Here is a 25578-nt window from a genome sequence, read left to right on the forward strand (position 1 = left end):
CCTGTAAGGGCAGCAAAATATTTAGTATATTTACTTATATCCTTCAACCAACACCCCTGGTACTGCACCTGAATCTGCCCCTCCCCATTCTATGCTCACTTCTCTCCACCCCCCCCCCCACAATTTGTATAGGCAGTATGCAAATTCCCCCTTCTGAATGTATTGCCCATTTTGCAACCCCAGCTCCACTGTCAGAATGTCAGTCCTCATGCTGTCTCTGTCTTCACCACCATCTCCTTCCCACCCACTATAGCATCTGACTTCTGGCTGGTTTCTTGACTTCCTTCTCTCTCTTCTATCATCAGTTGCCAGAATGACATTCTTCCCTACTGATCAAAGCATCCAACTGCAGACATCCCACGTCTCCCGGAAGTTCCAGGAATCTCCTGCATATTGATAGTGGCTCCCTGACGCCCACAAATTATATACAATATCCCGGAAATTGATTTTTTGAGAGTGAGCATGCGCGAGAGAGTGCGATACATCTCATTCTCTTATGTGAGAGAGAGAGAGAGAGAGAGAGACAGAGACAGAGACAGACAGACAGACAGTGCGCGCGTGCCATGGCAGAGTGTTCCATAAAAACGTACGTCACCCCAGACTACACTAAAGTGTACCCCTGCCTAATAGGGGTCAAAATCATATAAGAGTTTTAAGATTTTGAAGGGGATATACAGAGTCACAGCGGATATGATATCTTTTCACCAGGGTTGCAATGTCTAATAATTGAGGGCATGTATTTAAATAATGGGGGGGGGGGGGGGGTGGGAAGGGTTTAGTTTAGTAGGCATTTAATTACTATTTTAATTAGTTCAGCACGACCTCTTCCTGTTCTGTACTGTTCTGTGTTCTATTATCTTGTCTGTCCATTCTTCCTGCCTAAGCCTCCTTCTCTGTTGCTGCTCACCATGTATAAACTTTTGTATAAACTGTAAATCTTGAAATTGCTCTCTGTACAATTAGGTCAATAACGTATACTGGAAAAAAATAAATCTCATACAAACTCCATGAAGAACACCACTATCCACTTCCCTCAGCATCTATTGTTTGAAAAGCAAAAATCTACATACGCTGGATATCTGAAATACAAACAGGAGATCCTGGAGATAATAGATTAGATAACACTTATGAAGGAAGGAACATGATTAATGTTTCAGGTCCATGACTTTTCAAAGTTCAAAATTAAATTTATTATCAGAGTACATACATGTCACCACATACAACCCTGAGATTCTTTTTCTGCAGGCATACTTAGCAATTCTATAGAACAGTAACGGTAAAGAGGATCAATGGACAACAAACTGTGCAAATGCAGATATAAATAAATAGCAATAAATGATAAGTATGAAATAACAAGATAAAAGAGTCCATCAATGAGTGTAATTATCCCCTTTTGTTCAAGAGCCTGATGGCTGAGATGTAGTAACTGTTCTTGATCCTGGTGGTGCGAGTCCTGAGATACTTGTACCTTCTACCTGATGGCAACAGCGAGAAAAGAGCATGGCTTGGGTGTTGAGGATCCTTGACGATGGATGCTGCATTTCTACGGCAATGTTTCATGTAGATGTGCTCAGTGATTGGGAGGGCCTTGTCTGTGATGTACTGGGCCGAAACCACTATCTTTTGTTGGATTTTCTGCTAAAGGTACTGGTGTTCCCATACCATGCCATACCAGTCAGCACACTTTCCACTACACATCTATAGAAGCTTGCCAAGGGTTTTGCTGACATGACAGACCTCTGCAGACTCCTGAGGAAGTAGAGGTGCTATTGTGCTTTCTTTGCAATTATATTTCTATAATGGGTCCAGGACAGGTCCTCTGAGATATTGACACCCAGGAATTTAAAGTTACTGACCCTCTCCACCTCTGATCCTCTGATCCTCTGCTCACAAACTTCTGATTACCTTCCCCTGAAGTCTACAATGAGTTCCTTAGTCTTATCAACATTGTTATTACACCACTCAGCCAAATTTTAAATCTCCCTCCTGTATGCTGATTCATCACCACCTTTGATACAGCTCATAACAGTGGTGTCATCAGCAAACTTGAAACTAAGTAGGAACTGTACTTAGCCACACGGTCATAAATGTAAAGCAAGTAGAGCAGGGGACTAAGTAAACATTCCTGTAGTGCTTCTGTACTGATGGAGGTTGTGGAGGAGAAGCTTTTGCCAATCCAAACTGACTGGGGTTTACAAGTGAGGAAATCCAGGATCGAATTACACAAGGCGGTATTGAGGCCCAGGTCTTGAAGTTTACTGACTAGTTTTGAGGAGATGATGGTGTTAAATGCTGAACTGCAATCGGTAAAGAGCATCCTAATGTATGCATCTTTGATGTACAGATGTTCCAGGGTTATGTGAAGAGCCAATGAGATTGCATCTGCTATAGACCTATTGCCTCAGTGGGTGAATTGGAGTGGATCCATGTCGCCACTCAGACAGGAGCTGATATGCTTCAACACCAGCCTCTCAAAACACTTCATCACTGTGGATGTAAGTGCCACTGGGCGATAGTCATTTAGACATTAGAAAAAGGTAAAATTGGAGAACAAAATATGTTTTAAGTTGCAAGGAAATGGGGAGGTATTGGGATAACAAAGGAATAATATCTGTGATGGAATGTACAGTTGGTGGTGCAACAGACTGCAGGAAGGGATGCAGGCTTGTTAATTTTAAATAGTCTGTCTGGCAGAGCTGATCTGGCAGGAAATAAGTGATGAAAGAGGAGAATAAACATTACTTGTTCTGTGGGATTCAGCTAGAAAATTCCTGGAAATTTGAAATTTTAAAAATTGGAAGTATTCAACATATCAGCTGGTATTTGAGAAGAGAGGAAAAACTAAGTTAACATCATGAATTGATGAACTTTCATCAGAACTGGCCTGTTCTATTACACACAGGAAAGACTAGTCATCTGTCATTAATGAGTCTTGTTGGCTGTAAAGGGGAATTACCGAAGATCAGATGCTGTTCCTGAAACTTGGCTCCAGAGTCTCCAACAATAAACACTGAACTGTAATTTATTACATAAATTACATTATAGCAGGATGAATAAAAAATGAGCAAGGAACAGGCAACAAACAGACAAATCAGGCTAAATCTGGAGAGGGGGGAACAGAATTAACTCTTTAGGTAACAGTGTAAGTGTCCAAGGGCAGACATGTTAGTGTAGAAATGAGACAGAAAATAAATGTGCAAGCATCTGGAAACTCACAGCCACGATTGTGGATAGTGCAGAGGTACAAAGTCTTTACCAACCTGCTTTGGATGGATGTCCTGAAAGTGTATCTGGACTACTACGTAATCTGATCCAGTTGATCATTCAGGTGAGCACCGAGAGGAATAACCAAGGGAAGAAGATGAATCACCATATCAGTCTAGAACATGTAGATCAACTGTAGAGTCAGCTGGAGAGTAGGATGGGGCCAGTTAGGTGTTAGTTTGTTTGGAGGCTGTGCCAGTAGAAGCACAATGGGAGAACTCCAGGCTTCTTCAAGGGACGGTCAAGGTTGGGGAAATATCAGGAACAAGAAAAATAGGGAGTACTGAAGGATGGAAATATGGGAATCCAGAAGAATAGAAAGAAAGAAAATAAAAGGAGGGTCTACAAGCTTATCAATGTACACATGAATGATCATGAAAAGATAAGTTATAAATGTGTGAATAAAATAATAAGATCAGAATAGATGTGTTCTGGCAAAGGCAAAGAAAGTATAGAGATTTAAAGTTAGAGGTAAAGGTTCGATAAAGTTAAGTTCGGTAAGGTAACACTGGCCATGAATATTCGGGTTCAAGAACAGCTGTGACATGTGAATCACTCAGGTTACTTAAAGTGTAGAGTATCGGAGAACTTGCTGATGAAAGATTATCCTTAGAATGAAGAGTTGGAATGTCTGGAAATTTTCATTTTGGTCAGCATAGAATGTCTGGACATTTCCTTAAGCTAGTGAATCCTGAGTTGTGATGTCAAGAAAAGCTCACATGCTCAAGTGCAATGTAATAAGGTCTAAGTATTGCTGTGGTGTAATGACTCATCCTGTAATCCAGTCAAGGTATAAAGGCCAGAACATTAAGTTGAAGTTCAAGTTTATTGTCATCCGACTGTACATACTGTATATACATCAACCAAAACAACGTTCTTCCAGGCCAGTGCACCCACAAAACATTTATATAGCACATAAAAATAAATATTAGCACAAATAAGTTAATAAAATATAATTTAAAATGCATGTACTGTGCAGCATAAGTGAACAGTAAACAGTTTGCTATCCTAGTGACAAGACCTTAGTGGTGGCAGGGTATTGATTACTCTCTCAGCCTGAGGAAAGAAATTGTTATTCAGTCAAGCAGTGCTAGTTTTGATGGTCCTGTACTTCTTCCCTCAAAGTAGTAGATCAAAGGGATTGTGAGATGGGTGGTATTGATCCTCAACAATGCTTTGGGTCCTTCGGATACAACACTCTTGGTAAATATCACAAATGGGGGGTGCGGAGGGGTGGAGAAGAGAAGACCCTGATGATTCCCTTTGTAGATTTTACTCTCCTCTTTAGGGTCTTGCAGTCAAATACCTTGTAGTTTCTGTACCACACAATAATGTAGCCAGAATGGACCCTTTCGATGGTGCTCCTGTAGAACATTGTTAGAATGGGCACGGGGAGTGTTAAAAGCCTCAAGTTCCTCAGAAAGTGTAGACACTGTTCTGCCATCTTAACTAATGAGCAGGTGTTGTGGGTCCAAGTTAGTTCGTCCATCATGTGCTCTTCACTCTCTACATGGCAGAGCCATTGATGTGCACTGGAGAGTGGTTGGCCTGCGTCTTCTTGAAGTCCACGATCATTTCTTTTGTCTTGTCCACATTGAGACTCAGGTTGTTGTTCTCAGACCATTTGAAAAGCCGCCCTACCTTCTCTCTGTAGGCCGACTTATTATTGCTGATGAGGCCAACCACTGTTCTATCATCAGTGAACTTGATGTTGTGGTTTGGCTGGATCTGGTAATGTAATCCTGAGTCAGCAGTGTGAACAGCAGCAGGCTGAGCACATAGCCCTGGGGAACACCAGTGCTCAGCATGATGGAGCTTGAGATGTTGCTGTCAATGCAGACAGACTGGGATCTTTTCAGCAAGAAGTACAAGATCCAGTTACAGAGAGGAGTGTTGATTCCCAACAAGGACAGTTTACCCACCCGCTCTGAGGGATAACCATGTTAAAACACCAAGCTGAGGTAAATGAATAACATTCTTGTGCACGAGGCATCATTTTTTAGGTGGTACAGGACTGCATGGAGGGCAGAGAGTATGGGATCATCAGTGGACCAGTTTGAGTGGTAGGCTCAATAATAAATAATAATAATAAATAATAATTTATTATTGGAATTGGTTTATTATTCTCACATGTACTGAGATACAGTGAAAAGCTTGTCTTGCATACTGTTCATACAGTACACTGAGGTAATACAAGGTAGAACAATAATAATGTAGAATGAAGTGTAACAGCTACAGAGAAAGTGCAGTACAGGTAGACAATAAAGTACAAGGTGCATTGTGAGATTAAGAGTCCATCCTATCATAGCAGAGAACTACTCATCTTCCCCTCCGCCATCAAATTTCAGAACAAAAATGAACACATGAACATTACCTCACTATTTTTGCTAACTATTTTACATACTGTATAGATTACTTGTATAGTACATAAGATATAATTTATAGTGTATCTTATGTATTGCATTGTACTGCTGTCGCAAAATAACAAATTTGATGACATGGGTCAGTGATGATAAATCTGATTCTGATTCTAATTCTTATAACATCAGGGTAGAAGCGGTCTTTGAACCTGGTGGTATATGCTTTTAGGCTCTTGTATCTTCAACCTATTAGGAAAGGAAAGAAGAGAAAGTGTCCAGGGTGGGTGGAGTATTTGATTATGATGGATGTCTTATAGAGGCAATAAAAGGTATAGACACAGACAGGTTTGATAGAGGGGAGGCTAGTTTCTGTTATGTAAAAACTGATGAGGGTTGATGGGGTATGCCAAGTTTATTTAGCCTCCTGGTGAAGTACGTAGCTTTTTTGTCTGTGATGTCTATGTGGTTGAACTAGAACAGGCCATTGGTGATGCTCACTCTGAGGAATCTGAAGCTCTCAACCCTCTCTACCTCAGCACCATTGATGCATATGCATCTCCTCCTTCCCTGAAGTCAATGACCAGCTCTTTTGTTGTTCTGAGTTGTTGTCATGACTAAACTCTCCATCTGCTATCTGTACACAAACCCATTGTTATTTGAAATATACCCAATATATGCAAACTTGTAGATGGAATTAAAGCAGAATCTGGTCACAAGAAAGTTGGGGGGGGGTGCTGAGGATGCAGCCTTGTGGGGCAAATGTTGAGAATAATCTTAGTGGAGGTGCTGCTGTCTATCCTTACTGATTGTAGTCTGTTGATCAGTAATTCCAGGATCCATTAACAGAGAGATGTGTTGACTCCCAGGTATCCGAGTTTGTGAAGATTTTGTAAGGAATTGTGGTATTGTTGACAATAAACAATAATCTAACAAAAGTCCTTTCACCCTTAGACAGATGCTTCAGAGACAAGTGTAGGGGCAAGGGGATAGTGTCTGCTATAGACCTGTTCTGGGAGTAGTGAATTACAGTGGGTCAGGGTTGTCTGGGAGACTGGAGTGAATGCATGCCATGACCAGCCTCTTAAAGCACCCTACCTTGTCCTTCTTATATACTGGGACGATAATAGTTTTCTTAAAACACTTAGGAACCTCATATTCAAAGAGGGAGAGGTTAAAAATGTCAGCTGATTTGCACAGGATCTAAAGATATGGCCAGGGACTCCATCCAGACCAGATGCTTTCTGTGTTTCACTACCTTGGGTACATTGGAGGCTGTTAGAGCTGGTTGTGACATATCAATCCTGTTTTGCTCAAAATGTGCATAGAACACATTAAGCTCATCAGGAATGAATGTGCTGTGTCAGTGATGCTGCTTGATTTTGTTTTGTAGCCTGTTTTTGCATGTAAGCCCTGACCATAAGACCATAAAATATAGGAGCAGAATTAGGCCATTTGGCCCATCTAGTCTGCTCTGCCATTTCATAATGGCTGATGCAGTTTTCCTCTCAGCCCCAATCTACTGCCTTCTCCCCAAATTCCTTCATGCCCTGACAATCAAGAATCTATGAACCTCTGCTTATAAGCACATAAAGACTTGGTGTCCACAGTTGCTTGTGGCAAAGAATTCCAGAATTTCACCACTCTCTGGCTAAAGAAATTCCTTCTCATCTCCATCTAAAAGGATGCCCCACTATTTTGAGGCTGTGTCCCCTGGTCTTAGATTCCCCCACCAGAGTAAACATCCTCTCCACATCCACTTTATCATGGCATTTCACCAGTCAATAGGTTTCAGTGAGGTCACCCCTCATTCTTCTGAATTCTAGAGAATATAGGCCCAGAGCAATCAAACACACTTTCTATGACAAGCCAATCAATCCTAGAATCATTTATGTGAACTCCTTTGAACCCTCTCCAGTTTCAGCACCTCTTTTCTAAGGTAAGGGGCCCAAAACTGCAGTGAGGCCTCACCATTGCTTTATTAAATTCTCAACATTACGTCCTTGATTTTATATTCTCCTCCTCTTGATTTGAATGCTAACTTTGCATTTGCCTTCTACGCCACAGACTCAACTTGCAAATTAACCTTCAGGGAATCTTGCACAAGGACTCCCAAGTCCCCTTGCGCTTCAGTTTTTTGTTTTTTCTCTCCATTTAGAAAATAGTCAACCTTTTCATTACCTCTACCATACACTTGACCATGCATGACCATATACTTCTCGACACTATATTCCATTTGCCATTTCTTTGCCCATTTTCCTAATCTGTCTAAGTCCTTCTATTAGGCCTCTCTACTTCCTTAAAACTACCTGCCCATCCACCTATCTTCATACCGTCTGCAATCTTTGCAACAAAGCCATCAATTTCATCATCCAAATCATTGATATATAACGTAAAAAGAATTGGTCCAAACATAGAATCTCGTGGAACACCACAAGTCACCAGTAGTCAACCAGAAAAGTCTCCCGTTATTCCCACTCTTTGCATCCTACCAATCAGACACTGCTTTATCCATGCTAGAATCTTTCCTGTAATACCATGGGCTCATAACTTGTTAAGCAGCCTCATGTGTGGCACCTTGTCATAGGTCTTCTGAAAATCCAAGTACACAACGTCATCCAATTCTCCCTTGTCTATCCTGCTTGTTATTTGTCAGGTAAGATTTTCCCTTGAGGCAAACTTTATCATGTGCCTCCAAGTACCCTGATATGTCATCCATAGTAATCGACTCCAATATCTTACCAATCACTGAGATAAGACTAACTGACCTATAGTTTCCTTTCTACTGTGTCTCTCCCTTCTTGAAGAATGGAGTGACATATGGACTTTTCCAGTCTTCTGGAACCATTCCAGAATCTAGTGATTCTTCAAAGATCATTACTAATGCCTCCACAATCTCTTCAGCCACCTCTTTCAGAACCTTAAGGTGTACACCAACTGGTCCAGGTGATTTATCTACCTTCAGACCTTTCAGTTTCCCAAGAATGTTCTATTTAGTTATGGTAACTTCACGACTCCTGACACCTGGAACTTCCACCATACTGCTAGTGTGTTCCACAGTGAAGAATGATGCAAAGTACTTTTTTCAGTTCATCTGCTGTTTCCTTGCTCCGCATTACTACCTCTCTAGCATTGTTTCCAGCAGACCGATATCCACTCATGCCTCCCTTTTACACCTTTTGTAGCTGAAGAAACTTTTGGTATGCTGTTTAATATTATTAGCTAGCTTACTTTTGTATTCTATCTTTACCTTCCTAAGGATTTTTTAGTTGCCTTCTGTTGGTTTTTAAAAGCTTCCCAATCCTAACTTCTCACTATTTTTGCTGTACTATATGCCCTCTCTTTGGTTTTTATGCTGGCTTTGACTTCTCTTGTTAGCTATGGTTGTGCCACCTTTCCTTTAGAATACTTTTTCCTCTTTGGGAGGTATATATCCTGTGCCTTCTGAATTGCTTCCAGAAATTCCAGCCATTGCTGCTCTGCTATCATCACTGCAAGTGTTCATTTCCAATCAGTTCTGGCCAATTCCTCTCTCATGCCTCTGTAATTCCCTTTACTCCACACTAATACTGGTACATCTGTATTTAGCTTCTCCATCTCAAATTTCAGGGTGAATTTGATCATATTATGATCATTTCCCCTAAGGGTTCTTTTACCTTAAACTACCTAATCAATTCCAGTTCATTGAACAACAACTAATCCCGAATAGCCAATCCCACCAGTGGGCTCAACCACGAGTTGTTCTAAAAAACTATCTCATAGTTACTCTAGAAATTCCACCTCTTGGAATTTAGCACCAACCTTATTTTCCCAATCTACCTGCATATTGAATTCCCCCATGACTATTGTAACATTGCCCTTTGGTACGCATTTTCTATTTCCCCTTGTAATTTGTAGGCCACATCCTTACTACTGTTTGGGAGTCTGTATACATCTCCCCTCAGGGTCTTTTTACCCTTGCAGTTCCTTAGCTCTATCCACAATGATTCAACACCTTCTGACTCGATGTCACCCCTTTCTAATGATTTGATTTCATACTGTACAAGCACAGCAACGCTGCCCACTCTGCCTTCCTGCCTTTCCTATCCAATGTGTATCCGTGGACATCAAGCTCCCAGCTAGAATGTTTCAACCATGATTCATTGAAGCTGACAACATCACACCTGCCAATCTGAAAACTGTGCTGCAAATTCACCTACCTTCCTCCATTTAATGTGCACATTCAAACATCACACCTTCAGTCCTATATTCACCCTTTTTGATTTTGTCCACCTTTTACATTGCAACGCATTCTGTTGACTGCAATTTTGCCCTATCAACAGCCTCTCCTGACTACACATTGCCTCTGTTTGTAAACCAGCTACCTCATCTTCAGCACTGTCATCCACCTTTCCTATAATACTTCTTGATTGAAATACATCCAGCTCAGGTCACTAGTCGCATCATGCTCAACCTTTTGATTCCTAACTTTGTTTGACACAACAGTTGGCTGGTCTGGGTTTTAATTTTGGATTGGTTTTATCTCAGGGCAACTCTGATTGCTTTATATAGATCATATTTTTTTGTAAAGTTCAGGATCACCTGATTGCATACTGCAGACCTCGACTTCAGTAGGCAGTAAAGTCTGGCATAGTTTATCCATCGTTTCCAGAGTGAGAACACCTGGATTATCTTCTTTGGCACTTCATTTTGGCTGCCATTCTGTAACTTTTTTTTTGCAAATCAACCCTAACATCTTCTTGGACCTTAATTCCTTCTAAATGTACAGTATTTAAAAAGTTTTATCTATATCTGTACTGATAATATGTGAATAAATATGGTGAATAACTCCAGCCCAATGCAAATACTACAGGACTCATTCATCATACTCTGATAAATTTCAGAACCTGCTCATTTATCTTTAATCTCTATCTGTTCATAATCAATTTCCTATCTACAGTAGGTCAATGATTTGCCTTCATTGGTAAGATCTTTGACTTTAGTTAAGTATTTCTTATCAGAGATTTTATCTTATCCCTCCTGGAGCCTACGTAATCAACATCTATACACATTACTCTATCATCACTTCAGTTATTTTAAAACTTCAGGTAAATTTGTCAGGCATGACCTTCCTTTCAAACATTCATGCTGGTTTTGCAGATCCGCTGAAAACTTTTGGAGATCTCAATGTCTCCCTCATTAGGTATAGAATCCAATAATTTATCCACAACTGACATTAGTGTAAGTGGATTATAATTGCCAAAGTTCACTCTTTCATTATTTTTAAAGAAATTTGGCTAATTAGGTTATCAGCAATATTCTCACCTTCCTCCTTTTAAATCCAGGATGGATTCCATTCTATGGGTTTCTCAGTTTTAAATACCATTATTTCCTGGTTTGTTTTGATTGTGTTATATTAATTTTGATTGGATTTTCTTGCCTTAGGAATGGAGCAACATGTTTATTTGATTGGTTCCTATGACATGCATTTGTACGTTGAGGATATACCATGCTCTCAAGGTTAAAATATCATGGAGGCATTACATGTTTCTGAGAGAGGGGTTGGAGGAGGTGGAGGGGTGAGGAAAGGAATTGACAGTATATATGCAACTTTTTTCTGGTTGAAAAGTATATAGCTGAGGAATAGATTCTCATGCCAAATTCTCTCCCAGAGCATTTTTCTCTTTTTTTAGTAGGAGAGCTTAAGAAACGCCTAGCTGAAACGACCGTGGATTTTCACTTGTTGAATGAATTCAAGGTCACAGATAACAGAGCTTTGGATTCTTATAGAAATGAAAAGTTGAAGTGAAAAGGCAGGAAAATATTAGAGTTACAGAATCAGCTGTGATTGCATTGATTGCTGTCCAATCTAATCGTTTGATTTCTTAAAACATGGAAATTGAATGGACCTCAACCAGTTCTGTAGCCAGTGCCAACATTTCTAGATTGTGTAAGCTTTTCATACTGAAAGAAATAAATTTTCTAGATGTTAATCTCTATGAAAGCCTAAAACCAATGGTATTTCGCGATGACTGTGCTTTTAATATTTCATTTTAAATGATAATTGGGAATATTTGAAATATGAAAACACTTGAAAACAACAGGTTATCTTTAAGCTTGGACTAACCATCTATTCCTGAGTAGTTTATTCCAATTTTTGCACTTTTTTTGTAATTTTAATTTTATGTTTTTGCACTCTGTTGCTGCCGCAAATCAACAAATTTAACATCATTTAAGTCAGTGATAATAAATCTGATTTGATCTTTACTTACTCCCATCATTTTAATTATTTCCCCATAATGCAATATTGTCCTGTCCTCATGACTTTTGTTTCCCAAAACAGCAGTGGCCATTCATCCAACAATGTTCATGCTAAATTCTCTCCCAGAGCATTGTTCTTTTTTTTGTAGTAGACATTTTTATTCTCCCTACAATTATCCAATATCTTTTTGAGGGACTCTATCGCATCTGCAGCCAATACATTTCAAATGCTGCATAAAAAGGGCTCATGTCAATCATAATGCTTTTTCCTTTTATTTTCTTGCAACTTTTGGACTGGATCTGTCCATCTTGGGCAAAAGCAACTGACCATCCACTCCACTCAGACAATCATGTTTCTACATACACATACTTCTCTCAAAAACTTCCTTCGTTCCCCTCTTCGCTAAAGAAAAATAACTCTAATCTGTGGAACTGTTATCCCTCAATTCAGGAAACAAGTCTCTTAAATTTGAGACAGGGTCATTGTTTGGTACAGGTTCAGCATAATTTCCCCAGCTTTTGTTTCTATAACTCAATTATGTATGTCTTTTAAATCAGATTTTCAGCCTATTCTGTACATACTATCCCTTTCCCTCTGCTCCTACACCACTTTGGAACTGTATCCTTTCATCTACATTGCCTCATTTGTTTCCTGTTCTTCTTACCAAAGTGCATAAACTCGTATTGAACATTGAACATTATTATTTCACGTGTTTGCCAAATAGATATTATAGTGTCGCCAATTTCTTTGCAGCTATGTTCTTTGCAGTTCAAGTATAGCTAAGTTTAATGTCATCCACAAAGTTACAAATTGTGGCTTACATATGTATTTATATAGGTGATTCTTATAAATGTCGCTGTCACAGACCCAAAAAAATCAACTATCACGACTGTTTGTTATCTGTTCTTAGTCAACCCTTCATATTGCTGCTTTATGCCACGTGATTCAATGTTGCTGATAATCCCATTACGTTCCCTTTTGAAAGGCATAAAGCTTAGGTACACGACATCAACTGCATTATCCTAATCAATTTTATTTATTTAATTGTTAAATTGTTTTTATACCAAATTAGGTACGGTTTGCCTTATCTTTCACAATGTATCCTTTGCCCCTTACTAACAGCTTCCCGATCAGATCTGTTCCCTTTGACGTCAAGTCTTTCTGCTTGTTTCATATCAATTCATAATTACACTTCCTGTGTCAGTACCAATTTGCTGCTTTTGTTTTCCATTTCCGTACCCCTCGCGAGCCGAGCTCTTCTCAGGATTACTCTTTGAGTTCTACCTTACGCAGACACCAGACTTCTATGTTGTACCTCAAATTACCATTGCCTTCCTTACACTCTCCGCATTGACTCCTATTTGCCTCTCATTAGCTCCTCCCGTCCGTTTGGTTCTTTTCGCCTGCTCAATTTGACTTACTGCAGTCTCCGCCTCTGCTGATCTCACGCTTTACCCTCGTATCATTTCGTTCTGAACAGCTGCTCATTGCCCGAACACATTGAGTAGCTTTCAGAACTTTCAACAGAGGTTGGAGCGGTTGTGTAACTCTAAGTCATTTTACTCAAATTCTGTTTTTGGCTACTATAACATGATTAAATAAGAAATTATATACATTTGTTCCAGGGTCGGAAATGACGGCTAAACACCAGAGTTTTTTGAGAGAAGCGTCACATCAAACAGTTGCCGGAGGATCCGCGGGTGAGTTGCAAGCAAAGCTAAAACACAAATGCATATTTTTAGAATGAGTGATTTGTGAATAATGGTGAAGTCGTTTGAGTCTAAACTAAGCTGCTAAACCCGTTTCTGTCGTTTGTGTTGTTCTGTGTGTCTGCGAGTAATGGTGATTCTAAATGTTGTTAAGGGTCATTAGGGCAAGGCTTTACAGGAGTCGCCTACATTCTAAGAACACACAAAGAAATTGTAAATTAATACACACGTGCGGCGAATGCTGGATCTTTTTCTCGAAAGCAGTTTTGGATACTGGTGAGTTTGGTTTTAATCCTGTAGAACAAGCTCAGAGTTGCAACGGTGTCATTCCTGATGTACTTTCACGTTAAGAGCTTGAGTTTAAATGGCTTTCACCTGCAGTATTTGTGCAGAATATAGAAATTGAATAAAATTATTCTCTTTTAATTTTTTTTCTAGCGATAGGGTTTGAATACTGCTCAGATTCAGGTTTTGAATTTTGAACTTTGACGTTTTATGATTTGACCGGAAGTTTTGAAAAAGAATACATTTGGAATTAAGTAGTTAATGTTCTAAAACAAAGTGGGTGTAGCTTAATTAGACAGTTGAGCAGCTCTTGCCAGTTGGCCTGTGGCTGAGATGTGAAAGTATTTACATGCATTATTAATATCTTTTTTCCCCTGCATGGAAGTGTAATTAGGAATTCAAAATGCTAATGTTTGGATTTTGTCATACTATTATGTGGTATAGTGATAGGCTCCTTGGCTCAACTTTTCGATACTAACCAAGTTTTCCACCTGACCTGGTTCTATTTGCTCCATTTGTCCCACATTCCACTAAACCTGTCCAGATGAAGGGTCTTGACCCAAAACACCAACTATCTGTTTGCTTCCATAGATGCTGCCTGACCCACTGAGTTCCCTCAAAATTTTACCTATTCCTCAAGATTCCCATATCTGCTTTCTTTGCCTCCCACGAAAGCTCTCTACTCTCATGAAACAGGTATATGAGAAGTACACATGTCAAAAAGTCTTTTAAGCATTGTGATTGTACCTGCTTCTGCAACTTACTCTTGCAGTTTGTTCCATATACCTACCACCCTCTGTGGAGAACAAAATTGCTCCTTTAGAGTTTCAATCTCACCTTAAGATTGTATCTTGTTTTGGACTCCCCAACCCTGAGGTAAGGACTGTGACCATTCATCTTGTCCATGCCCTTCATTATTTTGTATATCTCTGTAAGGCCACCCCTCAGCCTCCTCTGCTCCTGGGGGTGGAGCTTACTTAGCCTCCTGTAACTCAAGCAGTGAAATCTTGGTATCATCCTTGTGAATTGTTTCTTCACCTTTTCCAGTATCGTGTCTTAAATCTGGTGTTTGGCTCATTTGTAATAAAACAAAATGCTGGAAAGAGGTCAGAGTATTTGAGGAGAGTGGAGCAATATTACCATTTTAGGTTTGTCTATTTTGCCAGAAATGATTGAGATGTAGTAATTTGTGCAAGTACAAATCCAGGGGAAGTGAACTGGGGTGGTGGGAAATAAAAACATTTGGATTTGGGGTGGGGTACTTTTGTTAAAAGAGACATAGGTTACAACAACAAGGATATTGTGCTTACATTTTGAGTCTTCAGTTAAAATATTATGACCAGATTTGGGTACTTGTGAAAGGGTTTTGGGGACATTTACTTGGTGCCAGAGTAGGATTTGTGCTGTGGAGAGAATAGGGAAGTTGGCTTACCCTCATTGGAAGAAAAGGGGATGAATTTATACAGAAATATAATATTGTTAGAGTTTTGGAAAACTAAGCATTGACATTGGAAGTGCCAACAAGAAACTGAATTTAGCATTTAGTATTTAGCAATATGCTAGCCTCAACTGTTCTGTCACCTCCCCATATCTTTAATTTCTTGATCTTGCAAATATTTCACAAAAGCATTTCAGCGGGATGAGGATGATGGTGTGTAGCATGATAGAAACAGATTTAATATCCTTTTTTCCATGGAGATTGAGGCAATTATTTGGGTGGAAAGTTGTAATTCATGCTGTTGGGTTTCAGTACATTGAACTAATTAGTTCCTTCTAAGTACCCATATAGATGGGATAGAATAAATGTTCCCATTTTGTTTCTTTTTTTTTTCCCTTGTATTGATGCTGACATGTGCGGACTGTCTTGAGAGTTGTAATTAAACAAAGGCACAAGAAAATAAGAGTTGATTTCCAGGTCCTTCAAGCTTATCTGACATTCAGTATGATACTGTATGATCTACTTTTCTGTGCCACCTCCCCATAATCTTCCATTTCCTGATCTTGCAAATATTTATCTATAATAAATATGTACTCAGTGGCCCCTTTATTAGATACACAAGTGAAATACTGAATGATCTGCTGTTGTAGCCTATCCACTTCAATGTTTGACATATGCATTCAGAGATGCTCTTCTGCACACCACTTTTGTAAGATGTGGTTATCTGAGTTACTGTCACCTTCCTGTCAGCTTGAATCAGCCTGGACCATTCTCCTGACCTCTCTCATTAACAAGCAGTTTGTTTTCACTTGCAGAACTGACACTTAATGTTTTTGTTTTGTGTTTTTTTTTTGCACCATTCTCTGTAAATTCTAGTGAATATGTGTGTGAAAATCCCAGGAGATCAGTTTCTGAGATACTCAGAACACCCCATCTGACATCAACAATCATTCCAAAGTCAAAGTTACCCAAATCACATTTCTTCCTTATTCTGATGTTTGGCTTGTACAAAAACTTAACTTTTTGACCATGTCTGCATGCTTTTATGGATTGAGTTGTTGCCATATGATGGGCTGATTAGATATTTGCATTAACAAGCTGGTGTACAGTTGTACCTATATAAAAACAAAAGGAGGCCATTGATTGTATCTGATGATCTGGATTGCCCCACCATTAGGGATGGGGTAGAGAATTCGAGATTCCCTACCCTCTGAGGGCAGAATGTTCTATATACCTTAACTTTAAATGACGTGGTATCTTATTTTAGGGTAAGGAGTCTAAATCTGTGGTTTCATGTGCTCTGCAGTGACTTCCTTTAAAACTTTTGGGTGCATCTGTGTGACTGTATCAAACCCAAACATTCATAAACGTGAACTGTTCCACAATCAAGGCCAATTTGTTGGCCCTGTGTGCCAACTTTTTGAGATTCATGCGCAAGAACACCCAGATCATTCTGAACTTTATTTGAGCAATTAGTTAAGGGATATTAAACTACCTTGTCTATTATTTAAAAATGCAAGCACGAGGAAATCTGCAGATGCAATCAACTTTCCAGCTTTTAGCTCCATCCCTCTTGTCTTGTCCTATCACTTCGGATCTCCCCCTCCCACTTTCAAATCTCTTTCTATCTCTTCTTTCAGTTAGTCCTGATGAAGGGTCTCGGCCCGAAACGTTGACTGTACCTCTTTCTATAGATGCTGCCTGGCCTGCTGCATTCCACCATTTTTTATGTGTGTTGCTTGTCTATTATTTACTGCTTTCTGTGTTTGTTTCCTGTTAATAATTCACCAAATTCATTCTCAAGAGGTCCCATATCAGCCTCAGCCGATGCCTTTTTATTTGTATATCCATAGAAACTTGTTTGTTTGGATATTACACACAAAGTTTCTCTCAACTTTAACTTTTGTACTACTTATAAGCTTTTTGGTTTTTCACTGTGAGGACATAAAACATTCCCTGTTCACTGACTTTTTCCACTTCGTATACTTCAATTTTCATTTTAACAATGTCCTTGACCTCCTTAGTTAATCCAGATTGCCCCTTTCTCATCAAATCCCACTTTCTGTTTGTGTTATGTTCTTGCCATATTATTCCCTTGTTGGTCTATTGGCATATTTCAGAACTAATTTTTTTTTTAGTCAACTTAATCAACTCCACCTTGGTGGCATTAAGATTTCCCACGACAGTTTCAGTTCCCTTCAAACATGCCCAAGAATGGACCTAGATATTTCCCATTCATGCTTTGCTCTATCAAGAGGTCACATTTTGGCACCCTTATAAGACTGCTCCCACCCATAGCTTCTCTCCTGTGGTCTTTGTACAGGTCCACAATCCCTTATTCGAAATTCTGAAATCCAAAAAGCTCCAAAAACCGAAGTTTTTTTCGCCAACAGCTGACGTTACTTAGGTGTGACGTGGCAGCACTAGCTAGACGTCAGTTGTGGCTCAGCGCATTATACTAATTACACGTGCATTTGCCGTTCGCTGACATTTTGTGTTCACTGTTGACTTTGTGTTTAATTTCACTGTGAAAATGTCAAAAAAAGCTGCAGATACCCCTATGGGTAACAATGAGAAAAAGAGAAGGAAGCATCTATCATTATCAATAATGCAGAAAGTGGAGTTATTGCAGAAGCTTGATTGTGGTGTGTCTGTGCGGCATCTTACTGAAGAATATGGCGTCGGAACTACCACTGTATATGATTTAAAGAAACAAAGACAAGTTACTGAAGTTTTAGTGACAGTGATGGCCATAAACTAATGAAAAACAGGAAAACAATGCATAGGGCAAAAAGTGAAGATCTTGACTGTGTGTTGATTGAGTGGATTATACAATGAAGAAGTGAACGTATGCCACTGAATGGCATGTTGATCATGAAACAAGCGAGAATATACCATGAAGAACTGAACATTGAAGGTGAGTATCAATATTCAGAGGGTTGGCTGCAGAAATTTAAGAAGAGTCATTCTGTAAAATATCTGAAAATATGTGGTGAAAAAGCTTCTGCTGATCATGAAGCAGCTGAAAATTACATTGACAAATTTGCCACGATAATATCTGATGAAAACCTTAGCCCTGAACAAATTTACAATGCTGATGAAACAGCTTTGTACTGGTGCTACGTTCCGAGAAAAACATTAACAATGGTTGATGAGAGAGCACCAACAGGTTTTAAAGATGCTAAGGACGGGTTAACTATTCTTGGGTGTGCCAATGCAGCAGGCATACACAAGGCGAAGTTGGCAGTGATTAGAAAAAGCCAACATCCGAGATGTCGAAAGGTGTATGCAATTTACCTGTGCATTATTATGCAAACAGGAAAGCATGGGTAACCCAAGAAATGTTTTCTGACTGGTTCAATAACAACTTTGTACCAGCGGCACGAGCTCATTGCAGCCAAGCTGGACTGGAAGAAAACTAAAATTTTATTGTTCCTGGACAACTGCTGTGCACATCCCCTGCCGAACTTCTTGTGAAAAGTGATGTTTTTGCAATTTACTTGCTCCCCAATGTGATATCTATATTATAGCCTTGTAACCAGGAGTTTTACGCTTCATGAAGAGCAAGTATAAAGACTATTTTTTGAATTGTATGCTTTCTGCAGTCAACAGAGGAGTAGGAATCCAAGATTTCCTGAATGAGTTCAATGTTAAGGATGCCATTTACGCAGTTGCTAATGCTTGGAATGATGTTAATAAATTAACATTAACAAATGTTTGGCACAGACTTTGGCCTACAATGATGTTTAATGTAAGTGAACCTACAGATCAAGACTTCGAAGGATTTCGTGTCACTAATGAGAAGATGATATCAAACCTCGTAACTTGCACTAAAATGTTACTGAACGAGTGTAAATAATTTAGAGGAAGCTGACATCGAAGAAATGCTGAACATTGACAATGATGCACCTGTTGTGCATTCCTTGAGTGATGGGGTAATTGTTAAAATGGTGTTAAATACAGATAAGCATGAAGATAGTAGTGATGATGACATAGTGAATACAGGTGAAAAAATCCCAGAGACGATATGGTGAAAATGTGTGAACAGTTAATTGCTGGCCTTGAACAATGTACATTTATCAGTGAGCAAGAGATTATGGCAGTTTACTCAGTTAAAGAAAGATTGCTTAGACATAAACCTATGTTAATAAGACAGACGACACTTGAAGAAGTCTTTAAGAATGCTGTCTGTCGTAGTGCTGCTTCAGAACTTGAGAATGCTGTTCCTGGCCCATCAGGTACCTGTAGAGTATTTAGCTTTGTTTGCCAGACGTAATGCAACTTAACTAGCTTAGTTTGAACCTGTATATTTCCTAGAGTATTTACGTCATTTACCATGTGTTTGATTTGGTTCGATTGAAGCTGTGTATTTTTATGTTTTATTGAATGTATAATAAAACTGTAATAGTATTTGTAGTCTTTATTTATCCCACTTAACTAAACGTTTTGTGTTCACTGTTGACTTTATGTTTAATTTCACTGTGAAAAGGTCAAAAAGAGCGCGGATTGGGAAAATCCGGAAGTTCTCTCTCCAGCACTCATTTGAGCATGCACAGACTTTTTCTTGGCATTATTCCCTAAACAATACAGTATAACAACTATTTACATTGTATTAGGTATTATAAGTAATCTAGAGATGAGTTAAAGTATACGGGAGGATGTCTGGAGCTCTCCCGGGTCCTAAAGTCCACCTGCACAGAGACAGGTTAATTATCAATATAATTATTAATTTTCTAAAATCCGAAAAAATCTGAATTCCGAAGTGCAACTGGCCCCAAGGATTTTGGATAAGGGATTATGGACCTGTAATTTCAATCCAAACCTATTTCTGCATTACTAGTTACTGCTTCTATGCACAACTCAACATCATTCTGATGACTTCCTCGATTAAAAATGCTACTCCGACTTTGTTTTAGCCCATTCTTTGAGAACATTATATAACCTGGAATATTGTGCACCCAGTACTGGTCATCCTGAAACCACATATGCATAATAATTATTGGATCATACTCATCTGTGCTCTCAGTTCATCTTTTATTGCAAATGCTGTGTGCATTCTGATATCGAGTTTATTGCAAGGATGCTGTATACAGAACAAAAATAGAGAACTGATTCATGAAGCAACTGAGACAGCTGTTTAAAAGATAAATGTTTAAGTTAGCAGTAACTTCAGTCCATATTTGGAATTGTTTATCTTGTTTTGAATGTTTGTGTTGACACTGGGTGATGAAACTGTAGAAGGACGTTTGGTTTAAACTACCTTGAATTGTGTAACAAAAATCTATAGTGAACAGGCACTTCAGCTCTTGGCCTGTTTAAGATTATGCTTAGGTGATGACATAAGTATGTAAAACTTTATACATTGACCAATTGACTTTGATAAGTTGTACTGCACAATTGAAGAATGGTGAGTACACTGAGGAGAAATGAGATGTATTGCTACCTTTCTGAGTGTATCATGTGTTACGTACCCCGTAACTGGGTTGCCAAACCAGCAGAAATGGACCACTTAGTTGGAGTCTGGATTACTGGAACTAAGAAAGTTTTATTAAAGAAATAAGTAACACAGTACTCTAATTGTAAGGATATAAATGCAACGGGTTAGCAATGATAAAACACACATGTACACAGAACTAGGATAATGGGAATCAATCAAGCTCTATCGCAGTCTAGGGATAAATTGATCAGTGTCAAATGACGCAGAGTTCAGTTCAGCTGAGTACAGTTCGCAGTAATTGCTGTTGTGGCATTAGAGAGAGAGAGAGAGTGAATATGCAAATTCTCGATTCAAACAGACCTTTGATGTTCCTCGCAGTTAGCTTTCGGGCAAGCCTTTTTAATGTCTTCTGTGGTCACCGACTGTGACCCCTCCGTTCCAGATACGATCGTTCTTCCATGGTGAACCCGGCACCCAGGCAAGGGCGGACACACACACCAGGTTCCCGCCGATCATACCTTTTCACCCTGTGAGTCTATGGTCAGTCCCGCGACCAGACCTCCAAACTCCCACCAACTTGTGGGGGCACACCGCGCTTCCAGGGTCTTGTTATCTCGTGATCTCGTAGTGTCTGTCGTGCCTTAGCGAACCTGTTCCTTTTATCCCCCTGCTGGGGTATCGCCTGTCCATCAAACTTCAAACAGTTCAGGTTCAAAGCAACCGGTCTGTCAATACTCAGAACTGTGTCTCTTTTCGTTAATCTCTCTTCTCTCTCATTAACATTTTGAACGCTTCTCTCTTTGTCTCTCTTATCTCTCTCATCAGCATCAATCTTCTAATAACTTGGTCTTTCGTCACACATGAAAATGTTTTTTTAATTTTAGACATGCAGATGTCACATAGTTGGGGAATTGAAAACTAGTGTTAAAAATTAAAAATGGATGATATAAAAAGGACTATTTGTGTCTAAGAAGCAGAGCCGCAAAGGTGTCAGATACTGTAATGCTAGAATAAAATTTGATGTCACACTGACATATTTTTCTACCCAACTGCATTCAGTAGAATAAAATAATGCTGACCGGTGGTGTTGTGGCATCAGCTCTGGACTTCGAGGCGAATGGACCCAAGTTCAAATCCGCACGCTTTCCATCTGTGTTGGGTTGAGTGTTGAGCTAGCAACTAGGCTTTGATTTTTTAAAAAAGTCAAATGCGATGGAAATGGCAAAAATACTGCTGATGTGCCACAAGGTGGGAAAAGGAACAACAAGAAGAATCAAATCATATTTGTGTACATCATAATTTAGTTTTGTGTAGATTTAGATTTGTTTCAAATGGAATTAGCTTCAAAATCAATACAATTTTATATTTAATGTCTACTACAATATCAGGCTAGTATTACAATAATTGGTCTTTTCTGAAAATGGAAAGGTTAAAGCGGGAAGAGATGTTCTCAGGGAAATTTACGGCAGAAATGTGGGGGCAAATGTTCAGGGGATATTTGTGTGGCATAGGTATGTTCGAATGAGACGGAAAGTTTCGTAGGGTACAAGAACCATGGTGTGCAAAGGCTGTTGAAAATCTAAGAAGAAAAGAAAAGCTTACGAAAGGTTCAAAAAAGTAGGTAATGATAGAGATCTAGAAGATTATAAAGCTAGCAGGAAGGAGCTTACGAATGAAATTGGGAGAGCCAGAAGGGGCCATGAGAAGAATTGAGGAAATTCCCAAGGCATTCTACAAATATGTGAAGAGCAAAAGGACAAGATATGAGAGAATAGGACCAATCAAGTGTGACAATGGGAAAAGTGTGTATGGAACTGGAGGAGATAGCAGAGGTACTTAGTGAATATTTTGCTTCACTATTCACAACGGAAAGGGACATTGGCAATTGCAAGCAGACTGGAAAGCTTGAGCATATAGACATTAAGAAAGAGGATGTGCTGGAACTTTTGGAAAGCATCAAATTGGATAAGTCTCTGGGACCGGATGAGATGTACCCCAGGCTACTGTGGGAGACGAGGAAGAAGGTTGCTGAGCCTCTGGCAATGATCTTTGCATTATCATTGGGAATGGGAGAGGTTCCAGAGAATTAGGGGGTTGCAGATGTTATTCAAGAGAGGGAGTAGAGATAGCCCAGCAGATTATAGACTGGTGAGTCTTACTTCAGTGGTTGGTTAGTTGATGGAAAAGATCCTGAGAGGCAGGATTTATGAACATTTGGAGAGGCATAATATGATTAGGAATAGTCAGCTTGGCTTTGTCAAAGGCAGCTCGTGCCTTACAAGCCTGGTTGAATTTTCTGAGGATGTGACTAAACACATTGAAGGTAGAGCAGTAGATGTATTGGATTTCAGCAAAGCATTTGATAAGGAACCCCATGCAAGGCTTATTGAGAAAGTAAGGAGGCATGGGATCCAAGGGGACTTTGCTTTGTGGATCCAGAACTGGCTTGCCCACAGAAGGCAAAGAGTGGTTGTAGATGGGTCATATTCTGCATGGAGGTCAGTGACCAGTGGTGTGCCTCAGGAATCTGTTCTGGGACCCCTTCTCTTTGCGATTTTTATAAATGACCTGGATGAGGAAGTGGAGGGATGGGTTAGTAAATTTGCTGATGACACAAAAGTTGGGGGTGTTGTGGATAGTATGGAAGGCTGTCAGAGGTTACATCAGGACATCGATAGGATACAAAACTGGGCTGAGAAATGGCAGATGGAGTTCAACCCAGATAAGTGTGAAGTGGTTCATTTTGGTAGGTCAAATATGATGGCAGAATATAGTATTAATGGTAAGACTCTTGGCATTGTGGAGGATCAGAAGGGGTCCAAGTCCATAGGACACTCAAAGACTCTGGTTAAGAAGGCATATGGTGCATTAGCCTTCATCAACCATGAGATTGAGTTTAGGAGCCGAGAGGTAATGTTACAGCTATGTAGAACCCTGGTCAGACCCCACGTGTTGTACTGTGCACCGTTCTGATCACCTCACTACAGGAAGGATGTGGAAACAATAGAAGGGTGTAGAGAAGATTTACAAGGATGTTGCCTGGATTGGGGAGCATGTCTTATGAGAATAGGTTGAGTGTACTCTGCCTTTTGTCCTTGGAGCAGCAGCGGATGAGATGTGACCTGATAGAGGTGTATAAGATGATGAGAGACATTGATCGTGCGGACAGTCAGAAGCTTTTTCCCAGGGCTGAAATGGCTAGCACGAGAGGGCACAGTTTTAAGGTGCTCGGAAGTAGATACAGTGGAGATGTCAGGTGTAAGTTTATTACGCAGAGAGTGGCGAGTGTGTAGAATGGGCTGCCAGCGATGGTGGTGGTAGTGGATACAATAGTGACTTTTAAGAGACTCCTTGATAGGTACATGGGCTATGAGTAACCCTAGGTAATTTCTAAAGTAAGTACATGTTTGACAGCCGGCTGGTGGCGTAGTGGCATCAACGCCGGACTTCGGAGCAAAGGCTCCTGAGTTTGAATCCAGTTGGCTCCCTTGCACGCTTTCCATACGTGCTGGGTTAAGCATCAAGCTAGCAATTCGTTTTTTAAATTTAAAAATAAGAGAGCCTGCTAAAAAAAAAAACCAGTCATGAACAGCGTCCCAATGACTCCACTTGCAGTTGAGGGCTTTCGCTTTCTTCTTCTACATGTTCGGCACGGCATTGTGGGCCAAAGGGCCTGTCTTGTGCTGTAGGTTTTCTACGTTTCTATTAAAGTGTCAGCCTTTTATGCGAAACCTTGGAGCAACTATACCCAAGGGTTAATACTGAAGGGCAGGTGTTTGTTTGGTGACGGCTGTTTGTAATCATAATGCTTGAATGATTAATCTGAGGCATTGCATTGTTTTGTTCAGCATGAAATTCTTTTCCTATTTGTCTTCAGTAGTACTCATCTAGTGGTCGCCAGATTACCAATGCCACATACATACCTAGACATCCACGCACATGTGTTCAGGAGACGAGTGGGATGAATTTGCTGTGTGCTGTGGGTCTTCAGTTGTCTGCCTGGGAACTTGATTTGCAGACACATTTTTAACGTGGGAGTAGTTCAGATTGGAACCCTGACATAACCTGGGGAGGACCTGTACTTGCATAAATTTTACAGATAACCCCTGCATTATGGCCATTTAGAATTTGGCATTATGGAATTTAACTCTAGTAAAATTTGTAAATTGTTACCCAGAAACTAGAAATACAGTATAAAATTATTTCAGAGAATTTGTGGGGGGAGGGGATATGAAGGAAATAATATGATGCATATGCTGATGATGTGGCTTTTGTGAGATCCGAACATGGAAGAGTACAGCACTGTACAGGCCCTTTGGCCCACTATGTTGTGCCAAACTTTTCACCTACTACAAGATCAATCCAAGTTTTCCTCTCCTAATAGGCCAGTGTTCTTCCATCCATGTGGTTATCTATGAGTTTCTTAAATGTCCCTAATGGATCTGCCTCTGTCACCGCTCATTCCACACACTTTCCACGTGTGTGTGTGTGTGTATGTATATAAAATATAAAAACCAGTTACAATGGTAGTGTAGCAGGTAGTGTGCCACTATTAAAGCTCATCATGTTGGAGTTCTGAGTTCAATTCCAACATTCTTTGCAAGGAGTTTGTCCATTCTTCCTGTGATCACATGGGTTTCTTCCCACAGAGCAAGATGCACCGGTTAGTAGGCTGATCCGTCACAGCAAACTGTCCTGTGACTAGGCCAGGGCCAAACCGGTGGGTTGCTGGGTGGCACAGCCCATTGGGCTGGGAGGGCCTGTTTCATGTTGTATTTCTAAATAAAATAAATAAGAGCTACTTCTAACTTTCCCCTGTATACATTCACGAATTACCTTAACATCAT

At 39.8% G+C, this 25578-nt stretch overlaps 1 protein-coding gene across 1 annotated transcript in view; it reads left to right on the plus strand.

The window, feature by feature from the left end:
* The first annotated feature begins 13327 nt into the window (after window positions 1–13327).
* slc25a21 (solute carrier family 25 member 21) overlaps window positions 13328–25578 on the plus strand; it is a 439048-nt gene continuing 426797 nt past the window's right edge. The window contains exons 1-2 of the mRNA XM_072280031.1: window positions 13328–13391; window positions 13488–13562. Of these exons, the coding sequence (XP_072136132.1) occupies window positions 13496–13562 (67 nt within the window). The 5' untranslated portion in view covers window positions 13328–13391; window positions 13488–13495. The remainder of the gene's footprint in view (window positions 13392–13487; window positions 13563–25578) is intronic.

Source organism: Mobula birostris, chromosome 1 (genome assembly GCF_030028105.1).
Source record: "Mobula birostris isolate sMobBir1 chromosome 1, sMobBir1.hap1, whole genome shotgun sequence".
Lineage (NCBI taxonomy): Eukaryota > Metazoa > Chordata > Chondrichthyes > Myliobatiformes > Myliobatidae > Mobula > Mobula birostris.